This window comes from Neophocaena asiaeorientalis, unplaced genomic scaffold (assembly GCF_003031525.2).
Source record: "Neophocaena asiaeorientalis asiaeorientalis breed wild unplaced genomic scaffold, Neophocaena_asiaeorientalis_V1.1 scaffold134, whole genome shotgun sequence".
Lineage (NCBI taxonomy): Eukaryota > Metazoa > Chordata > Mammalia > Artiodactyla > Phocoenidae > Neophocaena > Neophocaena asiaeorientalis.
The window spans coordinates 23,025,131-23,040,967 of record NW_020185339.1 but is presented as its reverse complement, the minus strand read 5'-3'; the positions used below and the strand labels follow the sequence as shown (position 1 = coordinate 23,040,967).

At 47.8% G+C, this 15,837-nt stretch overlaps 1 protein-coding gene across 4 annotated transcripts; it reads left to right on the top strand.

Annotated features, from left to right (window-relative positions):
* The first annotated feature begins 2,430 nt into the window (after window positions 1-2,430).
* PIP4K2C (phosphatidylinositol-5-phosphate 4-kinase type 2 gamma) lies at window positions 2,431-14,537 on the top strand. 4 transcript variants are annotated; one of them, XM_024736912.1, is made up of 11 exons: window positions 2,515-2,688; window positions 5,570-5,667; window positions 6,342-6,438; window positions 6,799-6,942; window positions 10,483-10,629; window positions 10,819-10,857; window positions 11,450-11,563; window positions 11,935-12,202; window positions 12,371-12,474; window positions 12,656-12,755; window positions 13,059-14,480. In XM_024736912.1, exons 1-10 carry the CDS (start codon window positions 2,515-2,517, stop codon window positions 12,734-12,736), a joined length of 1,266 nt encoding a protein of 421 aa, XP_024592680.1. In that variant the 3' UTR covers window positions 12,737-12,755; window positions 13,059-14,480. The 4 variants fall into 4 exon arrangements, with proteins under 4 accessions (XP_024592679.1, XP_024592680.1, XP_024592682.1 ...); XM_024736914.1 differs by having other exon boundaries at window positions 12,656-12,767; XM_024736913.1 differs by having other exon boundaries at window positions 12,656-12,778.
* Window positions 14,538-15,837: the final 1,300 nt, after the last annotated feature.

Genomic DNA, 15,837 nt, shown 5'->3' with positions numbered 1-15,837 from the left:
GACAAACCAAACTGCACCAAGCCCAGTGTGTATTTACTTGATGTACATAGATACCTTTAAAATAAAATAAATTCAACGATGGCTCTCCCGTGTTGTGAGTCTTTATCCCTCCCCAGTCTCACTCCCTTCCCTGCATGTAATGGCATTATGACAGTGTGGGATATATCCTTCCAGGTGTTTTTCCATATATTTACACGCAGGCTTTTTTCCCCCACTTGACAATATGTCCTAGAGATCTTTTCATGTCAAGATACATATTTACCTCATTAAAAAAATACATGATTTTTCATAAATGTATCCTATAATTTATTCAACCATTCCACTATTGGTGGACATCCATGGATCTAGGTTGTTCGTAATTTTTAACAAAAAATGGTATCCTGTTTTCTTCACTGTTTTCCCCAGACCACCCTCAGCCCCAGCATCAGTTCCATCCCTCTAGTGTGTCTGCAACCCTCCCTCGCCAAGAGCTCAGCTCTCTTGTCCCAAGATTGTTTACCACGATCACCCTTCTAACCCCCATTTTAGAGCATAGCCCTACCTGTCTTCTCTGCTCTTACTTCAGAGTTTCTGAGATAAGTGGAGAAAACCATACGACCAAAACACTAGGGCAATTAAAAACAAAGAGCCCCAGAGGTAACTTGACCTTTGGTGCTGATTTAACTGTTCCTTCTGTGTGTCCCCGCTGTTTTCTCTCCCACTCTCCAGAGCAACTGGTCTAAACCCTCACTCCTCAAGATCCCTTCTCACCGTCCTCTCTTAGGCAACAACTTTGTCTGTTTTAAAGGGTAAATTAAGGTGACTGAGTGTGTGAAATTCTTCACCTCCCCCCCCCCACCTACACACTTACCTCTGTCTACACAGACCCCTTTGCTTTCTCCCGTCTGACAAGTGATAAATCTCCCTTCTCTGGACTAAATCAAGGCCCTTCCAGATCTTCATTCCTGAGGTACTTACAAAGACTCAATATATAAAATAACTAATAAGAACCTACTGTATAGCACAGGGAACCCTACTCAGTGCTCTGTGGTGACCTAAATGGGAAGGAAATCCAAAAAAGAGGGGATATATGTATATGTATAGCTGTACAGTAGAAACTAACACAACATTGTAAAGCAACTATACTCCAATAAAAATTAAGAAAGAAACTAAAACAAAAAATATATAAAATAACTAAAAGTGATGCAGACTTGGGCAGTTTGCATTTTCTTTGTTAACTTCTGTCTCAGTGATTTCTTCCCTTGTCCTTGGTAAGGTCTCCCTTAAAAGTGTGTTTTACTCTGTTTCTCTATAAGCCACTCCCCACCTTGTTTTCTCACAACCAAATTTCCTGATGAAGTCCCAGGCTTCCCTTCCCCACTTCCTCACCTCCTATTCATCCCGCAGCCCACCTGGATCTGGCTCTTGTTCTGCTGAAAGTGCTTTCCAAAGGTCACTAGTTGCCAAAGACAATGGGCACTGCTCCTTCCATGTCTTGCCTCACCTTTCCATGACATTTGACACTGCTCTCCATTCCTTCCTTCTCGAAATTCAACTCCCTTGGCTTTTGTGACCCTGCTCTCCTGGCCCCTTTTACTTCTCTGGCCACCCCTTCTCAGTCTTCTCCCACTAGCCTCTCACATGGTGGCCTATACCAGGGTCCAGCCTTTCCTTGCCCTCCCTGGGAGGTGTCATCCTCACCTACGGATTCTTCGCAAAAATTAAACTTTTATCCCCAGCCCAGATCATTCTGCTGAACTCTGGGCCCATATGTCCGGCTGCCCTCAGGTGCCTCAAACACGGTCCAAATTGAACTCTTGTTTTCAACCAAAACTGCTCCTTTTTCATGTCACCGCCATCTCTCTACACCTTAGCCAGAAGCCTAGGATTCATTCTCAATGTCTCCCTTTCCCTCAAATCGCACATCCACTACGGATTTTACAAACTGACATCAAACTATACCTTTAGATGCCAGCCCCTTCTTTCCATCCCAATAATCATTGTTTTAGTTCCTCATCTCGTGCCTAGACTCTTGCAGTACTCTGGTCACCCTCCAGAATGATGCCTGAGAGGTCTTTCTAAACCACGAAACCCACTTAAGGGATCTCCTACTTCGTAAAGAAATGCTTTCGGGTTAGCTTCAGGGCGGAGGTTATTCCTAGAAACTGGGCAAAACCGGAAGGCGGCGACTTTGCAGCAAAGAAGTCCTAGACCGAGGGTTTAAATCAGGCCAGTCCAGGCAGCATCCCCTACGCCTGGATGACTGGTCTGGGCCTCGCGGACTGCTCGCAGCCCTCAGGGCAAAAGGCTTCGGTGCGACTCCCCAACGCCAGGTGAGTCCAGGCAACGCGCGGGCGTTGGGGCAGACGTACGGCCGCCAGGGGGCGGAGTCAGCCTGCCCCGCCCTACTTGCACGCCTGCGGGCCAGCCTCCGGTCACGTGACGGAGGCGCAGGTGAGCGCCGCTTCCGGGGTCGGGAGAGTACATCGCGGCCGGCCGGCTCTGGGTTTCACTTGGTTGGGTGTGCGGGAGACTATGGCGTCCTCCTCGGTCCCGCCGGCCACTGTACCGGCGCCGACAGCGGCTTCCGGCACAGGTTTCGGCTTCGCTTCCAAAACCAAGAAAAAGCATTTCGTGCAGCAGAAGGTGAAGGTGTTCCGGGCGGCCGACCCGCTGATGGGCGTGTTCCTGTGGGGCGTAGCCCACTCGGTGAGACCCGGCCCCGGCCCCGGCCCCGCGGAGGCCCTGTCCGAATCCCTGAGCTCCTCCGGGCTTGTCTGTTTCCAGGCTCCCGCCTCCGGAGCCCCTAGCGCTGCCACTTCTCCCCCAGGCTGTTCTGGTCTGCCCACCTGCCCTCAGGTGTTTCACCCAGCGTACTTTCTCGCTCTAGACCTTTTTTTTTTTTTAACGTAGACTTTTGTCCCTCCCTTCGCCCGTTACTCCTCCACTCTGGTTCCATCTTCCCCAACTGAAATCCAGCTCCCTGCTTCCTTCCAGTCCGTTCCAGCCTCAGGCCACGGAGACCGGCCGGGACCCGGCTCCGTCTGGAAGGACATTAGGGAGAGTAGCTCTTCTGGCTTGGTGGTGGTGAGGTCTCCAGTGAGAGTGTAAGTGTAGAAAGGGAGCGGAGAGGGTAACTGGATGAAGGGAATCGTTCACTTCTCCTTTGCACCTTGCTTTACAGCCGCCGTCAGTGACGTTGGAACCTTGGCTTTGGGGGAAGCTCCAGGCTTCCTGGACCTTCTAATCCTGCATGTCGCTTTCTTTCCCTTCCAGAGGTACAGCATTTCAGAGAAGCTACCCCACCCTGAGCCTAGTGGTTGCACTTACTCAGCACTTAATGTATGTAAGCCTTTGGTCTTAATTGCAACCCATTGCTGGCTGGAGTAATGGTATTTGGTGTAAGTGGGGGTCATCTTTGACCAAAGAGCTGGCTCAGGAGCTCTGGTCATGGGGACATTATGGTGGTGAACTTTAGAATCGGGGAACTGCTGTCGATGGTTGGCCTGGGAATCCGGAGGAGGCCAAAAGAGGCTGGCGCATCTACTTTCCTGAGGATACCTCAGGTGAAGGAAGCACAGCCATTTCCCCCCTTCCCTCAGATCTGGATTGGAAGGATGCAGTAACCTTGAATATGACAGGCAATATTTTAAAAAAATTTTTTTTTAATTTATTTAATTTATTTATTTTTTGGCTGTGTTGGGTCTTCGTTGCTGCCCGCGGGCTTTCTCTAGTTGCGGGAGCAGGGGCTACTTTTCGTTGCGGTGCGTGGGTTTTTCATTGCAGTGGCTTCTCTTGTTGTGGAGCACAGGCTCTAGGCATGCGGGCTTCAGTAGTTGCGGCACGTGGTCTCAGTAGTTGTGGCACATGGGCTTAGTTGCTCCCCTGCACGTGAGATCTTTCTGGACCAGAGGTCGAACCCGTGTCCCTTGCATTGGCAGGCAGATTCTCAACCACTGCACCATCAGGGAAGCCCCCAAGCAATATTTTAAAAACTCAACTTCCTTGAAACATTATAGTCATGGTAGTGCTGTGGAGGTGGAAGGGGATGAGGAGGAATACAGTTTTTGTCACATTTTTATTTGTGGCTTAGAAAGTCATCTGGGGGTGTGTCAGCTCCCTTTTGCATTTGTGGCTCTGTGGACTGCTCCCAGCTCAGTCTAAGGCACTTGGTATGGGCAAGGCTGATGGAGGTGGGCTGCCTCTGTTATGACTCATCCATCCATCCCTTTGGGAAACTTAAGAAGGAGGGTTTTCCTTTGGTAAGATGGGGGAATTACACATAAGACCTGCCTCAGCTTCCCTAGGTATATATACTTTAGCCCCAATACCCCACCCTCCAGCCAGCACACATTTACTTCAAGGGTCTGGAATGGAGAAATTCCTTGAACATATGTGTTAGTGATGATTCAGCCTGCTTAACAGCAGGTGGCGAGGAGGGGGCATAAAGAACTGTAGCTGAATTTTAGGCTGGGAATCTCTAGTGGGTTTTTTTTTTTTTTCCTCTGGAGGAATATGTTCTGTCCTCCTTTTCTACTGAGAATGAGAGGAGCTGGTTTTTCATTGCAGTGTATGGGATTTAGGTTAGACTACACTTCATAACCTCTGTCGAATGATCAAGTAAGGATAGGCAAGGCATCTGTTTATTCAGTTAATAAACACTTCAGGACCACTGTGGGCCAAATATTGTGCTAGCTAGGCACCTGAGTGATGCAGACGACTAGAACTGGTCCTTACCAGAGCTCACAACCCAGGTGGGGAACTCACGTAAACTAGAGGCTAGAGTCAAGTGATAAGGGTGCGTGAAAGATACTGTGGCAACAGTGGGGAGAAGGCACATCTTCTGGGCACTTCTTAGTGCAAGATCCCCCTTTCCACCCTGAATCAGCAGACTGCTGATTCTTGGGGCTGAGGAGCGCATGTGATGCTTGCATCCTTTGGGCTGTGGGTTGGCTTGACTTCAGTGAACAGATGCCTAATGAGCTCATATCCTTTGCCTGCCTGCATTCCCTCTAAAATCAGCTGTTTTTCTTTTATCTTACACCTAGGCAGGTGGGGACCTACTACAGAGAACTGGGTCAGAGTGGTCTGGAAGGACTGGTCCTGTTTGTAAGGAGATGCCTCCTTCAGGATATGGACGTTTCATTCTCGCTGCTGTCGACCCCTCAGAGTCCCCTTAACTCTCCTTGTACTTTGAAGACACCTTTTGTTTCCAGTGGAGCATGGAACCGTTTGTCTTGAATGTCTTGAGTCTGCTGAGGGTCTTTTTTTTCTCTAGAATTTGTCACAGCTTTAAAAAATAGTCCAGAGTCGCTTACAGAGTTTGCCTGATATAAAATGACTGTTGTGAGCATGAAGTTCCACGGGGGCGGGAGTGTGAGGGGCTGTGTGCAAGGGTTGCTCACTGCAGGCCTTGGGCAGCAGAAGATGGCAGACACATACTCTCATCTTTGTCAAGCATATGCATAACCAGCGTTTTTAAGGGAATGAGGTTGGATTTGCCCTTTTCTGACTCTTGCCCAGACACAGTGTATAAGTAGCTCTCCGCACCCCTACTCACTGCCTTCCTGTTCTTGTTTTGGCTTATCAGATCAATGAGCTCAGCCAGGTGCCTCCCCCGGTCATGCTGCTGCCAGATGACTTTAAGGCCAGCTCCAAGATCAAGGTCAACAATCACCTTTTCCGCAGGTATGTGGGAATCCCCACCCTTCTCATGTCAGCCTTCCTAGAAGAGAGAATAAATAATTTTAAGAGTTAGGATTGAATGAGTTGAAGGTTTTAGATTTAGAAGACAACTTACAAGTTGTTATTGTATTGTCTAACCTTCCTTCCTATGCAGAAATTCAGTATTTTGTAAAGAAACCACTGAAATAATTTCCAATGTTCCTTACACCCTTATCTATGTGTACTAGTTTACCTCTCCTCTAGCCTGGAGATTCACAAAGTAATAAATACGTTTAGATGCCATTACCATTAGCTTCTGAGAGGGACTCCCTGAAAGAAATACCTGAGTCCTGTAAGCCCTCCTAGTATCCGAAGATGCCACTCAAGACCTATTGCTTATTTAGGGATGTCTCTGACTTGCTTGAGATTTGGGAAATGCTGCTGTTTGGATGGGCAGTAGGTCGTGGTTCTGCTTAAGCCGCTTACCAGTCATGTGACTTCAGCAGGTCACTCAACCACCCTGAGCCAGTCTCCCCTTCTATAAAATGGGAATAATACACCTTTAAAGGACCTCACAAGGGTTTTATGAGAGTCAAATAAGGTAATATGTGTGAAGGTGCTTTGTAAAGTGTCAAGCCCTACATAAATATAAGGTAATATTGTTACTTTGTTTCTTATCTTGAAAACCCCTATTGCAGGGAAAATCTGCCCAGTCATTTCAAGTTCAAGGAGTATTGTCCCCAGGTCTTCAGGAACCTGCGTGATCGATTTGGTATTGATGACCAGGATTACTTGGTGAGAGTCCATTGGGTGAGGATAGTCCTTTCTCCCTAACAACTGGGGAATCCGTGGGACAGTCATGTTTGGAGAAATGAGGGCCTTCACAGGTATTCTTTATTTTTTTGTGGTCACAGGCATCTAAAAAAATCTGAAGAAAGCTATAAACCCTGTCCTTGGGGAGAAATGTAGATACATTAAAATTTTTGCTTTCAATTTCATTTAGTCCATATATGGACACCAAATTTAGAACCCTTGCTCATCCTCTTACGTCAAGATTTTATCCACTTTCAGGTGTGTTCAGTTGGCCACTGTCCTAGACTTGCATCTCCATATAAAGGGGAGGAAAAGAGCTTCTAGCCTATTTTGTGTCCCCAGGTGTCCCTTACCCGAAGTCCCCCGAGTGAAAGTGAAGGCAGTGATGGTCGCTTCCTTATCTCCTATGATCGGACTCTGGTCATCAAAGAAGTATCCAGTGAGGACATTGCTGACATGCATAGCAACCTCTCCAACTACCATCAGGTCAGGTCTCTCTCCAGCCTCATTCTTCCCCTCCCTACTCATAACTCAGCTCCAGAGCACTTGGGAGACTTCCTATCCCTCTTTCTCCCTATAGCCCATTTTGATCCCCAAGAAGCATTTGACATCATACTTTTGAAAACAAGGCATTTCAAAAAGAGAGCCTCTGCATACCGATTTGTGTTTGATTAAATAGAAGAGTTCGTGTTCCTTCGTATTTGGCACTTCTAATCTAAAACCGCTGTGAACTGATAGATACATAAAGGGTACATGTATAGCAAAGTATAAACTTTAGACTAAGTCAGAATTAGATGAAGTGTTAACGCCAAATGTACTATCAGGAATAAATGCAGTTTGGGGAGAAAACCAGGATAAGTGCACAATTGGGATAGATTGGAGGAGAGAAGCCATGATCATATCCAGTCCTAAGTGGGATTAGGGAAACTATTCTATCTGATCAGATGAATTTGGAATGTGAAGTTTCTGGACTATTTTGGGAGTAAAAACATGCCTGAATATCTTTCTACTGAAGAAAAATCTCACCAAAATCAATGAGCAAGGAATAAATGAAAGATTCTAAAAGAGTTTTTGGTTATTCAACAAATATTGGATGTCTGTTGTTATTAGGTCTTATGTGAGGCAGTAGAGAAAGAGGTGAATGAAATGGCCGTGGCCCTTGAGTTTCTCTTGTTCTAATGGCAGAGGCCAGTAAGCTAGCGTTCATTAGCACACAGCAAGCTGCGTGCAAGGAGTAGAGGTATCTAGGGGATGCTCTGGGGTGGCAGAGGAAGAGCATCCCAACTCACCTGGGGCAAGAGGTGCACTTGGTAGGCTCAAAGAGAGTTTTTTAGAGGGAGTATCCTAGAAGTTGATTCTTGCATGACTAGTAGGGACCAGCCATTGGACAAGGAGGAAGAGAGCACTCTAGGCAAAGGAAAACAGCACTTGTAAAGGCACAGAGCCATGAGAGAGCTTGGTGTTGTGGAACTGCAAGAAATTCAGTGTGGCTGGGATAAGGTATTGTGGAAAAACAGTTAGGCAGGAGCCAGGCTGTGAGGGTTTTATAAGCCACACGAAGAGTTTGGGCTTTATCCTGAAGGTGGTTTGCAGGGGAGTGATATATATGTTATTTAGAAATATCCCTGTGTCAGCATTTTAGAGAATGGATTGCAGGAGGGAAATACTGAGAGTGGAGATACCAATTAGGAGGTAATTGTAATAGTCCAGGTGAGAAATGACAAGGGCCTGGAGGGATGATGCAGTGGAGATGGAAAGACCTTTGGGAGAATTGTGAGAATTAAGGCAGAGGCGCTCCAAATTCCTGCTTAGGGATAACTGGGTGCCCAGTGACCAAGAGTTGGGAAGCAGAAAAAGAAACAGGTTTTTGGAAGAAGACAGTTCAGATTTAGGCATGTCGAGTTTGTGGTTTCTTCAGTTCATGCAGATATAGATGTCCCATAAGTGGTTGGGGTATGGAGTTTGGAAAAGAGGACTAGATTAGAAGTCTAGATTTCAGAACTATAGGTGAATAGATGGTAATTATCGCCATGAATGTATTATATTGGGTTGGCCAAAAAGTTCGTTCAGGTTTAAGATTATGGATGTGTCGAGTGAAATGAAAAGAAGGTTGAGGAAAGAACCCTCCGGAGCAAGAAAAGAAAAGAGCCCATAAAGGAGACTAAGAGTTGTCTGACGCTTTTTTTTTTTTTTTTTTAACGTGATTGCTAAGTTTAATTCAACAGCTATACACACTCCTGCCTTGTAAAAATAACAGAATGCTCCTCTCAAAGTTACATAGAGACGTGAGCACAAGTTTGCTGTTTTTAATACAGCTCTACAAAAAAGTTGGCACCAAATGCACATAAAAGAAGTTTTAAGGCTTAATAAAAATACAGACTAGTAACTTCTCAATACAGCTTGGAGGCTGAGAACAGGATGCTAAGAGTTAATGAAACTTCCAAATACAGGCAGTCCCCAATGTACAGAGCATTTTCCACATGCAAATGGCCTCCCCCATCAGGTTCAAAGGAGCAAAAACTTTTTCTTCTGCTCCTCCCAGTGACCAGACTACCCTGGCTCTCTAAAGCCATGCCCACGGCCCCAAGCAGGGAAGATGGGAACAAAAGTAAGGCCGCGTAGTCACCGCTGCCTAGAGGCTCTGCTATGGTTGTGTTTTCCTCCTTCCCACAGGCCTCTATCCCCAGCTCTGCCCCAGAATTCCCTGCCAGGGGACAGATCTAGAGACCTCTTCCCCTGATGTGGCTGACGGTGAGGCTGAGACTGAAGCCCCAAGGGCCAGCACCACGTCAGGGTCTTTTTGGCGAGAGTTGTCAGATGCTTTTAATGATTTATGCCCTACTGCATTCCACACAGGATTTGAGGATAGAGGGGAGTGGTATGATGGGAGCTCAGAGTGAAGAGAGTTTTAAGGAGAGGCTGGTCAGTAGTATCTAGTGCTAGCCAGTTGAAATATGATGATGACTAGATACCCATGAGATTGGCAACTGAGGGATTTGAGGCAGTGAGGAGTAGAGAAATTTCAGAGGAGAAATGAGGGTATAATCTGATTTCAGTCGTTTGAGGTATGAATGAGACAGAGGCAGTGGACTCATGGCTGACTAATTTTCTGAGAAGGTTGGCTATGAAGAGAAGTAGGCAGCAACACTGAGGGAGATTGTAGCATTGAAAGAGGAATTTTTTTTAAGAATCCAGATTATAGGCCATTTTGCAAACAATTTTACTGTGGGAGTCTAGCCCACCAAAGAACATTGGTCTAGATCAGTGGTCCCCAACCTTTTTGGCACCAGGGACCGGTTTCGTGGAAGACAGTTTTTCCACCGATTGGAGCTGGGGCCGGGGGCGGGGGATAGTTTAGGTGGTAATGCGAGCGATGGCGAGCTCACCCGCCACTCACCTCCTGCGTGCGGCCTGCTTCCTAACAGGCCGAGGACTGGTACCAGTCCGCAGCCCGTGAGTTGGGGACCCCTGGTCTAGATAAAATCATTTTGTTGATGTAATTTCTACTGCTGGTTCTGTGACTACTTGAGTATAAAGAGGGATAATAACACATACCCTTCCCCATCTCAAAGAATAATAAAGACGAAAGGAGAGATGGTGCTTTAAATTTTTTTCTTTTTTTTTTTTTTTGCGGTACGCAGGCCTCTCACTGTTGTGGCCTCTCCCGTTGCGGAGCCTCCGGACGCGCAGGCTCAGCGGCCGTGGCTCATGGGCCTAGCCGCTTCGCGGCACGTGGGATCTTCCCAGACCGGGGCACGTGTCCCCTGCATTGGCAGGGGGACTTTCAATCACTGCACCACCAGGGAAGCCCCACTTTAAATTTAAGAGACATTATACATATGGGATAAATGAAAGGAGATGATGATTCAGAAACTGCACGGATACCAGGGGCATCTTTAGAAAGTCCCCACACCCCTTCGGAGCTTCTGTAACCTCTCTACTTGAATCCCTATGGAATAGTAGCATTTGAATTCCCATCCCTGAGCTGCTCAGCCTCTTCCCCTTCCTTCCTCCCTTCCACCCCAGTACATTGTGAAGTGCCATGGCAACACACTGCTGCCCCAGTTCCTGGGGATGTACCGGGTTAGCGTGGACAACGAAGACAGCTACATGCTTGTGATGCGCAACATGTTTAGCCACCGTCTCCCTGTGCACAGGAAGTATGACCTCAAGGTAAGGAGAGGAGGTGAGGGCTGAAGGGGAGACTCCTGATGACCTGAGGGAGGGGAATGGCCAGGGAGGGCACTGGATGACGCATTTTAAAGGAAAGAAGGCTGTGGGTTCGAGGACTTGTCTTAGGAGCTGGGTCCTGACTGTTCTTTTAGCCACTTCTGCTGACTTTGTCTTTGGGTTTCTCCACAGGGCTCCCTAGTGTCCCGGGAAGCCAGCGATAAGGAGAAGGTGATATAATTTTAGATGATAGGGTGAGGGATGGGGGAGGGCAGTTCAAAGGGACCTTCTTGGGATAAAGAGGTAGGGATCCCCAGCTATTTACTCTTATCTTAAACCACCAAAAAGAAGAGAGATGTAGACTTTTCCTGATCCAGGGATTGTTTGGAAGGGGCAGTGGGAAGAGCTTCTTTGTCACTGGCATGGGTTAGTCCATGTGGAAGGTTTGGGGATGCGTGAAAATGTCAGACTTCAAGAGCAAAATGCCTACCAGCCGCCTCCCATTCTGAGCTCTGTTTTCAAGCAGCTGTTTTTGCTTCAGAAGAAAGAAAAGTCAGAATGGAGGTTCTGGACTGAAACCATAGGCAGAAAGTAGGGGGATGTGATTTGGGGTACAGCTGCAGTGGCTGAGTCTGGGGAAGCCACCAGAGGTAAGAACAGGCTCTGGGCAGCATCGTAGTGTCAAGTCAGATGAGAGATGGGCTGTAAATCTGTCTCCCCTAGACGCCCCCCCAGTCAGAGACAAAGCCCTACATAGAGCAGGGTTTTCTGAGAGCGTGGGGTAAGGGCTGTATTCCCAAGATGTCCCTTTACCTATTCTCAGGTTAAAGAATTGCCCACCCTTAAGGATATGGACTTTCTCAACAAGAACCAGAAAGTTTATATTGCTGAAGAGGAGAAGAAAGTCTTTCTAGAGAAGCTAAAGAGAGATGTGGAGGTGATGGGTTGGGGTGCTGTGGGAAGTGGCTTTGTTTCCCTTTTTTGCTCCCCACAGGGCAATTGCCCATTCACAATACAAGGGAACTCCTCCCCTTCCCTTTGGGTTCTCTGCATGTAGGGGAGTTGGATAAGAATCATGAAAATCCTCTAGAGGTGACTTATGAAGGGGGTGGCTGGCTTGAGCTAAAAGAATGCTCTTAGATACCCAGGACAATTAGGTAATAAAGGATAATGGTATACTCCCAACCCTCAATTTTGACACTTCCTTTCCCCAGGAGGGCCCCGGAAGTTCAGGGATGGAGGTATAAGGGTGGCACCTGGGAGTGGAGAGGGAGATCTGGGGCTTCTTATTTGTCAGTGGGGTTTCAGTTCCTAGTGCAGCTGAAGATCATGGACTACAGCCTTCTGCTGGGCATCCACGACATCATTCGCGGCTCTGAACCAGAGGAGGAGGGGCCTGTGCGGGAGGAGGAGTCAGAGGGGGATGGGGACTGTGCCCTGACCGGACCTCCTGCTCTGGTGGGCTCCTATGGCACTTCCCCTGAGGGTATCGGCGGCTACATCCATTCCCACCGGCCCCTGGGCCCTGGAGAGTTTGAATCCTTCATTGATGTCTATGCCATCCGGAGTGCTGAGGGTGAGAAAGAGCCTGGAAATTTTAAGGGTGGGGAGGGTGGTCCCTGGATGACAGAGACCAGGGTGGTGGGTGGAGAGGCTGTTTAGCTTTTCAAAACAGATCTGACTGGTTCCTGGGGAGAGGGAATTGGGACTGTACTTGCTCTTCATTGCTGGTCTCTCTCTGCAGGGGCCCCTCAGAAGGAGGTGTATTTCATGGGCCTCATTGACATCCTGACACAGTATGATGCCAAGAAGAAAGCAGCTCACGCAGCCAAAACTGTCAAGCATGGGGTGAGGGTTCTCTAAAGCCTTTCCTTTCTTGTCTTGACTATTCAAGAGCCTCTTGTGCCAGAGCAGTGGGGTGGCAGAAGGATGAAGGGTTGGGTATGGAAATGATCTGGAGTGGAACTGAGAGTGGGGAGTCGGGGAGGGGTGCGGGGCCTGACACCATGTTCCATACCTCCTCTCACAGGCGGGGGCAGAGATTTCTACTGTCCATCCTGAGCAGTATGCTAAGCGATTCCTGGATTTTATTACCAACATCTTTGCCTAAGAGACTGCCTGACTCCATGGTGACTGCTGCTGTGTGTTCCAGGTGGTGGGGTTCTGAGAGGCTTTGGGGGAATTGTGGGTATTCTGGCCACTACTTCTGCTCTTTCTCTTTTGCTAACTTCAGGCTACAGGCTTCTTCCATCCAGATAACTCAGTCTTGTTGAGTAGGCTCTTCCTGGCCCTCAGAAATACATTGTCCTCTCTCCTCTTCCTTTCCTTCTCCCTTCCCCTCCAACAAGTCTGCTTGCTTCATTAGTGTTACTGTTGACTCTCTCCCAAGTGCCTTGATCTTTGTAAAATGTCCTGTTGTTTCCATAACATAGGAGGAGCTGGGGGAAGGGTGTTGTTTGCCGTCTTCAGGACCTGACTGGACAGATGGACCTGGCTCAAGCTGCTACTGTGGATGCACTTTGCTGTGTGGGACGAACTAAGAGTGTCTGAATTTTGCTGATAACTTTATAGAGCTCACTGTGGCACACTTCCTTCCCCGTAGGCCCTGGGATGGAAGATTTTCAAAATACTACAGATGTGGGTGCAGGCATGCACACATACGATGGGATATGGCCAATCTTATGCGGCTGGGGTGGAGAATGGTGGGCGGGCTGGCAGCTCATGGAGGTGGGACCTCTGAGGACTCTTGTGATTATGCAGGGAATTGGAGGTCTCTGTTGAGGGTTGACTACTCTCCAGGCTCTTCCCTCACTCCACGTTCACCCCCACCAGAGATAGCCACAGTGTTGAATCCTGGGTGAAGGTGTTTGACTGTCGCTGCTCTTCACCAGGACCTCACGTCCCTCCTGGAGCTAGAACCCTTCATTGGGGGTGTGGCCAGTTCTGGAGGCTGGGAGGATGAGCCAGGGGTATAAGGTTCACTCCCTATGTTAAATTTCCTTTCTTCATGTCTAGCCACCCCTAAGGTTTTAGACTGAGCAGAAGGGAATATCTCTACCTGGGTTAACCCTGGTTATTTCAAGAGAAAAGAAGTTTCACGTGTGGGAACCTCCTCTACTCTCTGGAAGTGTGCCCATAGCATACTTACTTCCCCTCTCCTTCCCAAACCCTTTTTCCAGTTGGATTTGTTATTCTGTTCGTCTTATACTGCTACTGTGTCTCTCAGGGGACAGATGGCCGCCTTTGTCATCTTCACTCTCCACCCCCACAGAGGAGTCAGAGCCATAACCCGGCCCCCTCCAAAGATAGTTGAGTTAATACGTGATATTCTCAGAATGTAGCAGACCCTGATGAGCTGAGATAGTGTACTCCCTTCCCCGCAATGCCCTTGGGGCTCAGGCAGCCATTCTTCTTGTGATCCTACATCCCCCCTGAGGCTTCTGCACTTCTCTAAAACATAAAGATGGGCACCAGCGCGTGGCCTGTGGGGTACAAAGACTCTTGCTCTGTATCTGCCTGGACTGATCTGTCTCACAAGAAGTCATGAGGTCATAAAGGAGAATTCCTCCTGCCCCTCCATCTTCTGCTCCAAAGGAAGTGACAAGAGGAGTCCCTAGTTAAGGATTAGAGTCCCTATAATATGTTCCTGTCAGGAGGCTGATGGATCTTTTTCATTCCAACCATCTACCTTTCCCCTGTTGAATGCAATAAAACTCCATGACACCAGCAACTGTTCTTTAGAAATGGGTTTTCTGACCATGTGGCTGATGTATATCATAAGCATTATGGTCTTCTTCATTTGTTGCTTCTGTTTTTTTTTCATCTTTTTTGTTTTATTAATTAATAAAAAAGATCTTGTGTATTTACTCCCGTTACTGTCACTATATAGAAAATAAATTATTGAATCCAAATTCCTTCACAGAAATGCCTCTTCTTTCCCTCTTGCTATTTTGGAAGCCTGGGCTTAGGGATGCAGAGACCAGATGAAGAATTCTGATTGGTCTTTAAGGTGCTGGGTCCCTAAGGATGTGGGTTTCAAGATAGATGGCTGTGAACTTAAAAAGGTGTTGAGTGTGCATGGGAATGGAAAACATTCCCCAATTTTGTGGGAGTTAGCTGTAGGGGGGCCAGGGACAGCTGAGATGATGTGACCCTCCCTCTTCCCCCAGGGTTCTGGGCTAGATCACACTCCCATCTCTGTAAAGGTGAGCACCAAGCACACATGAGCTAAAGGAGAAGGAATTCAGTGTTCCTGCAGGCTTCCTGGAAAGAAGTCCTCTGTCTGGAGGGCAGGAAGAGTACAGCAGGGTCCTGGGAAAGTAAAGAAGAAAGTGACCAACCATCCAGATGGAGAGGGAGTAAAGAAAAGGGGGTGGATTATCAGAAGTCGCTGCCAGGCTGGGAGATCCATCGGTGCTTCTGGCTGGTGGAAAAACCTGGCTTGATGTGGCCCCAGGGAAGTGAGTTGGACTGGGGGCGGAGATTGCTCTGATGTGGGAAGCAGAAGAGAGAAGAGCTTTTTTTTTTTTTTCTTTGAGAGTTTTTAACTCTATTTCAACCATAGACTTGATACTACCATCACTCCAAGGCATTTAAAAAAAAGATGTATTCACTTCTCATTCTGCACCAGCCTCAGTATCCCTGTTTGTGTAAAGAGAAAAATCAGAGACACTTACCAATACCCATCTGGGAGCAGGTTTTGCGGGGTCACAGAAGGTAACAATCTGGGAAAAGGCAAGCGATGAGGCAGGGGATTGAAATGGTTTAGTCCTGGACTTATTTTTTAGAACCAATGCTTTTTACTATTACTCTTCTTCCTACTCCATATTCCTCAAAGGCCTTTCTAGAAAAAGGATCACAGAGAAATTGCCCTCTCTTCCCCATCTACCTAAGCGACACTTCTCACCCACCCATCCACCACTAGCTCCCAGAAGCTGCCACGAAGCTGGCTGGGAAAGAAAAGGGAGAGGGGCCCCTCCCGGGAGGGGGAAGCGAGAAGGGTGGCGTCTCTAAGAGATTTAACCTCCCACCCTCGGTTCCACGATACCACCCCAAGCCTCCGAAGATTGGGACGGCGCCTCCATTTTTGTTTGGGGCAGAAGAGCAGGGGCTTGTGGATAGAAGGGGTCAAAGCAAACGGTGATTATTACCCGAAGGGGAAGTGGGGGTGCCATCCTTCTTCCTTCCCTTTCCCTCAGTCTCCACCCCCTG

Bases quoted from the DNA above. Each gene is read 5' to 3' on its own strand.
- PIP4K2C (XM_024736911.1), top strand. From the start codon at position 2,515: ATGGCGTCCTCCTCGGTCCCGCCGGCCACTGTACCGGCGCCGACAGCG. The intron at 2,689-5,569 runs GTGAGACCCGGC...TTGGCTTATCAG, and splicing joins TGTGGGGCGTAGCCCACTCG to ATCAATGAGCTCAGCCAGGT. The intron at 6,439-6,798 runs GTGAGAGTCCAT...TTGTGTCCCCAG, and splicing joins TTGATGACCAGGATTACTTG to GTGTCCCTTACCCGAAGTCC.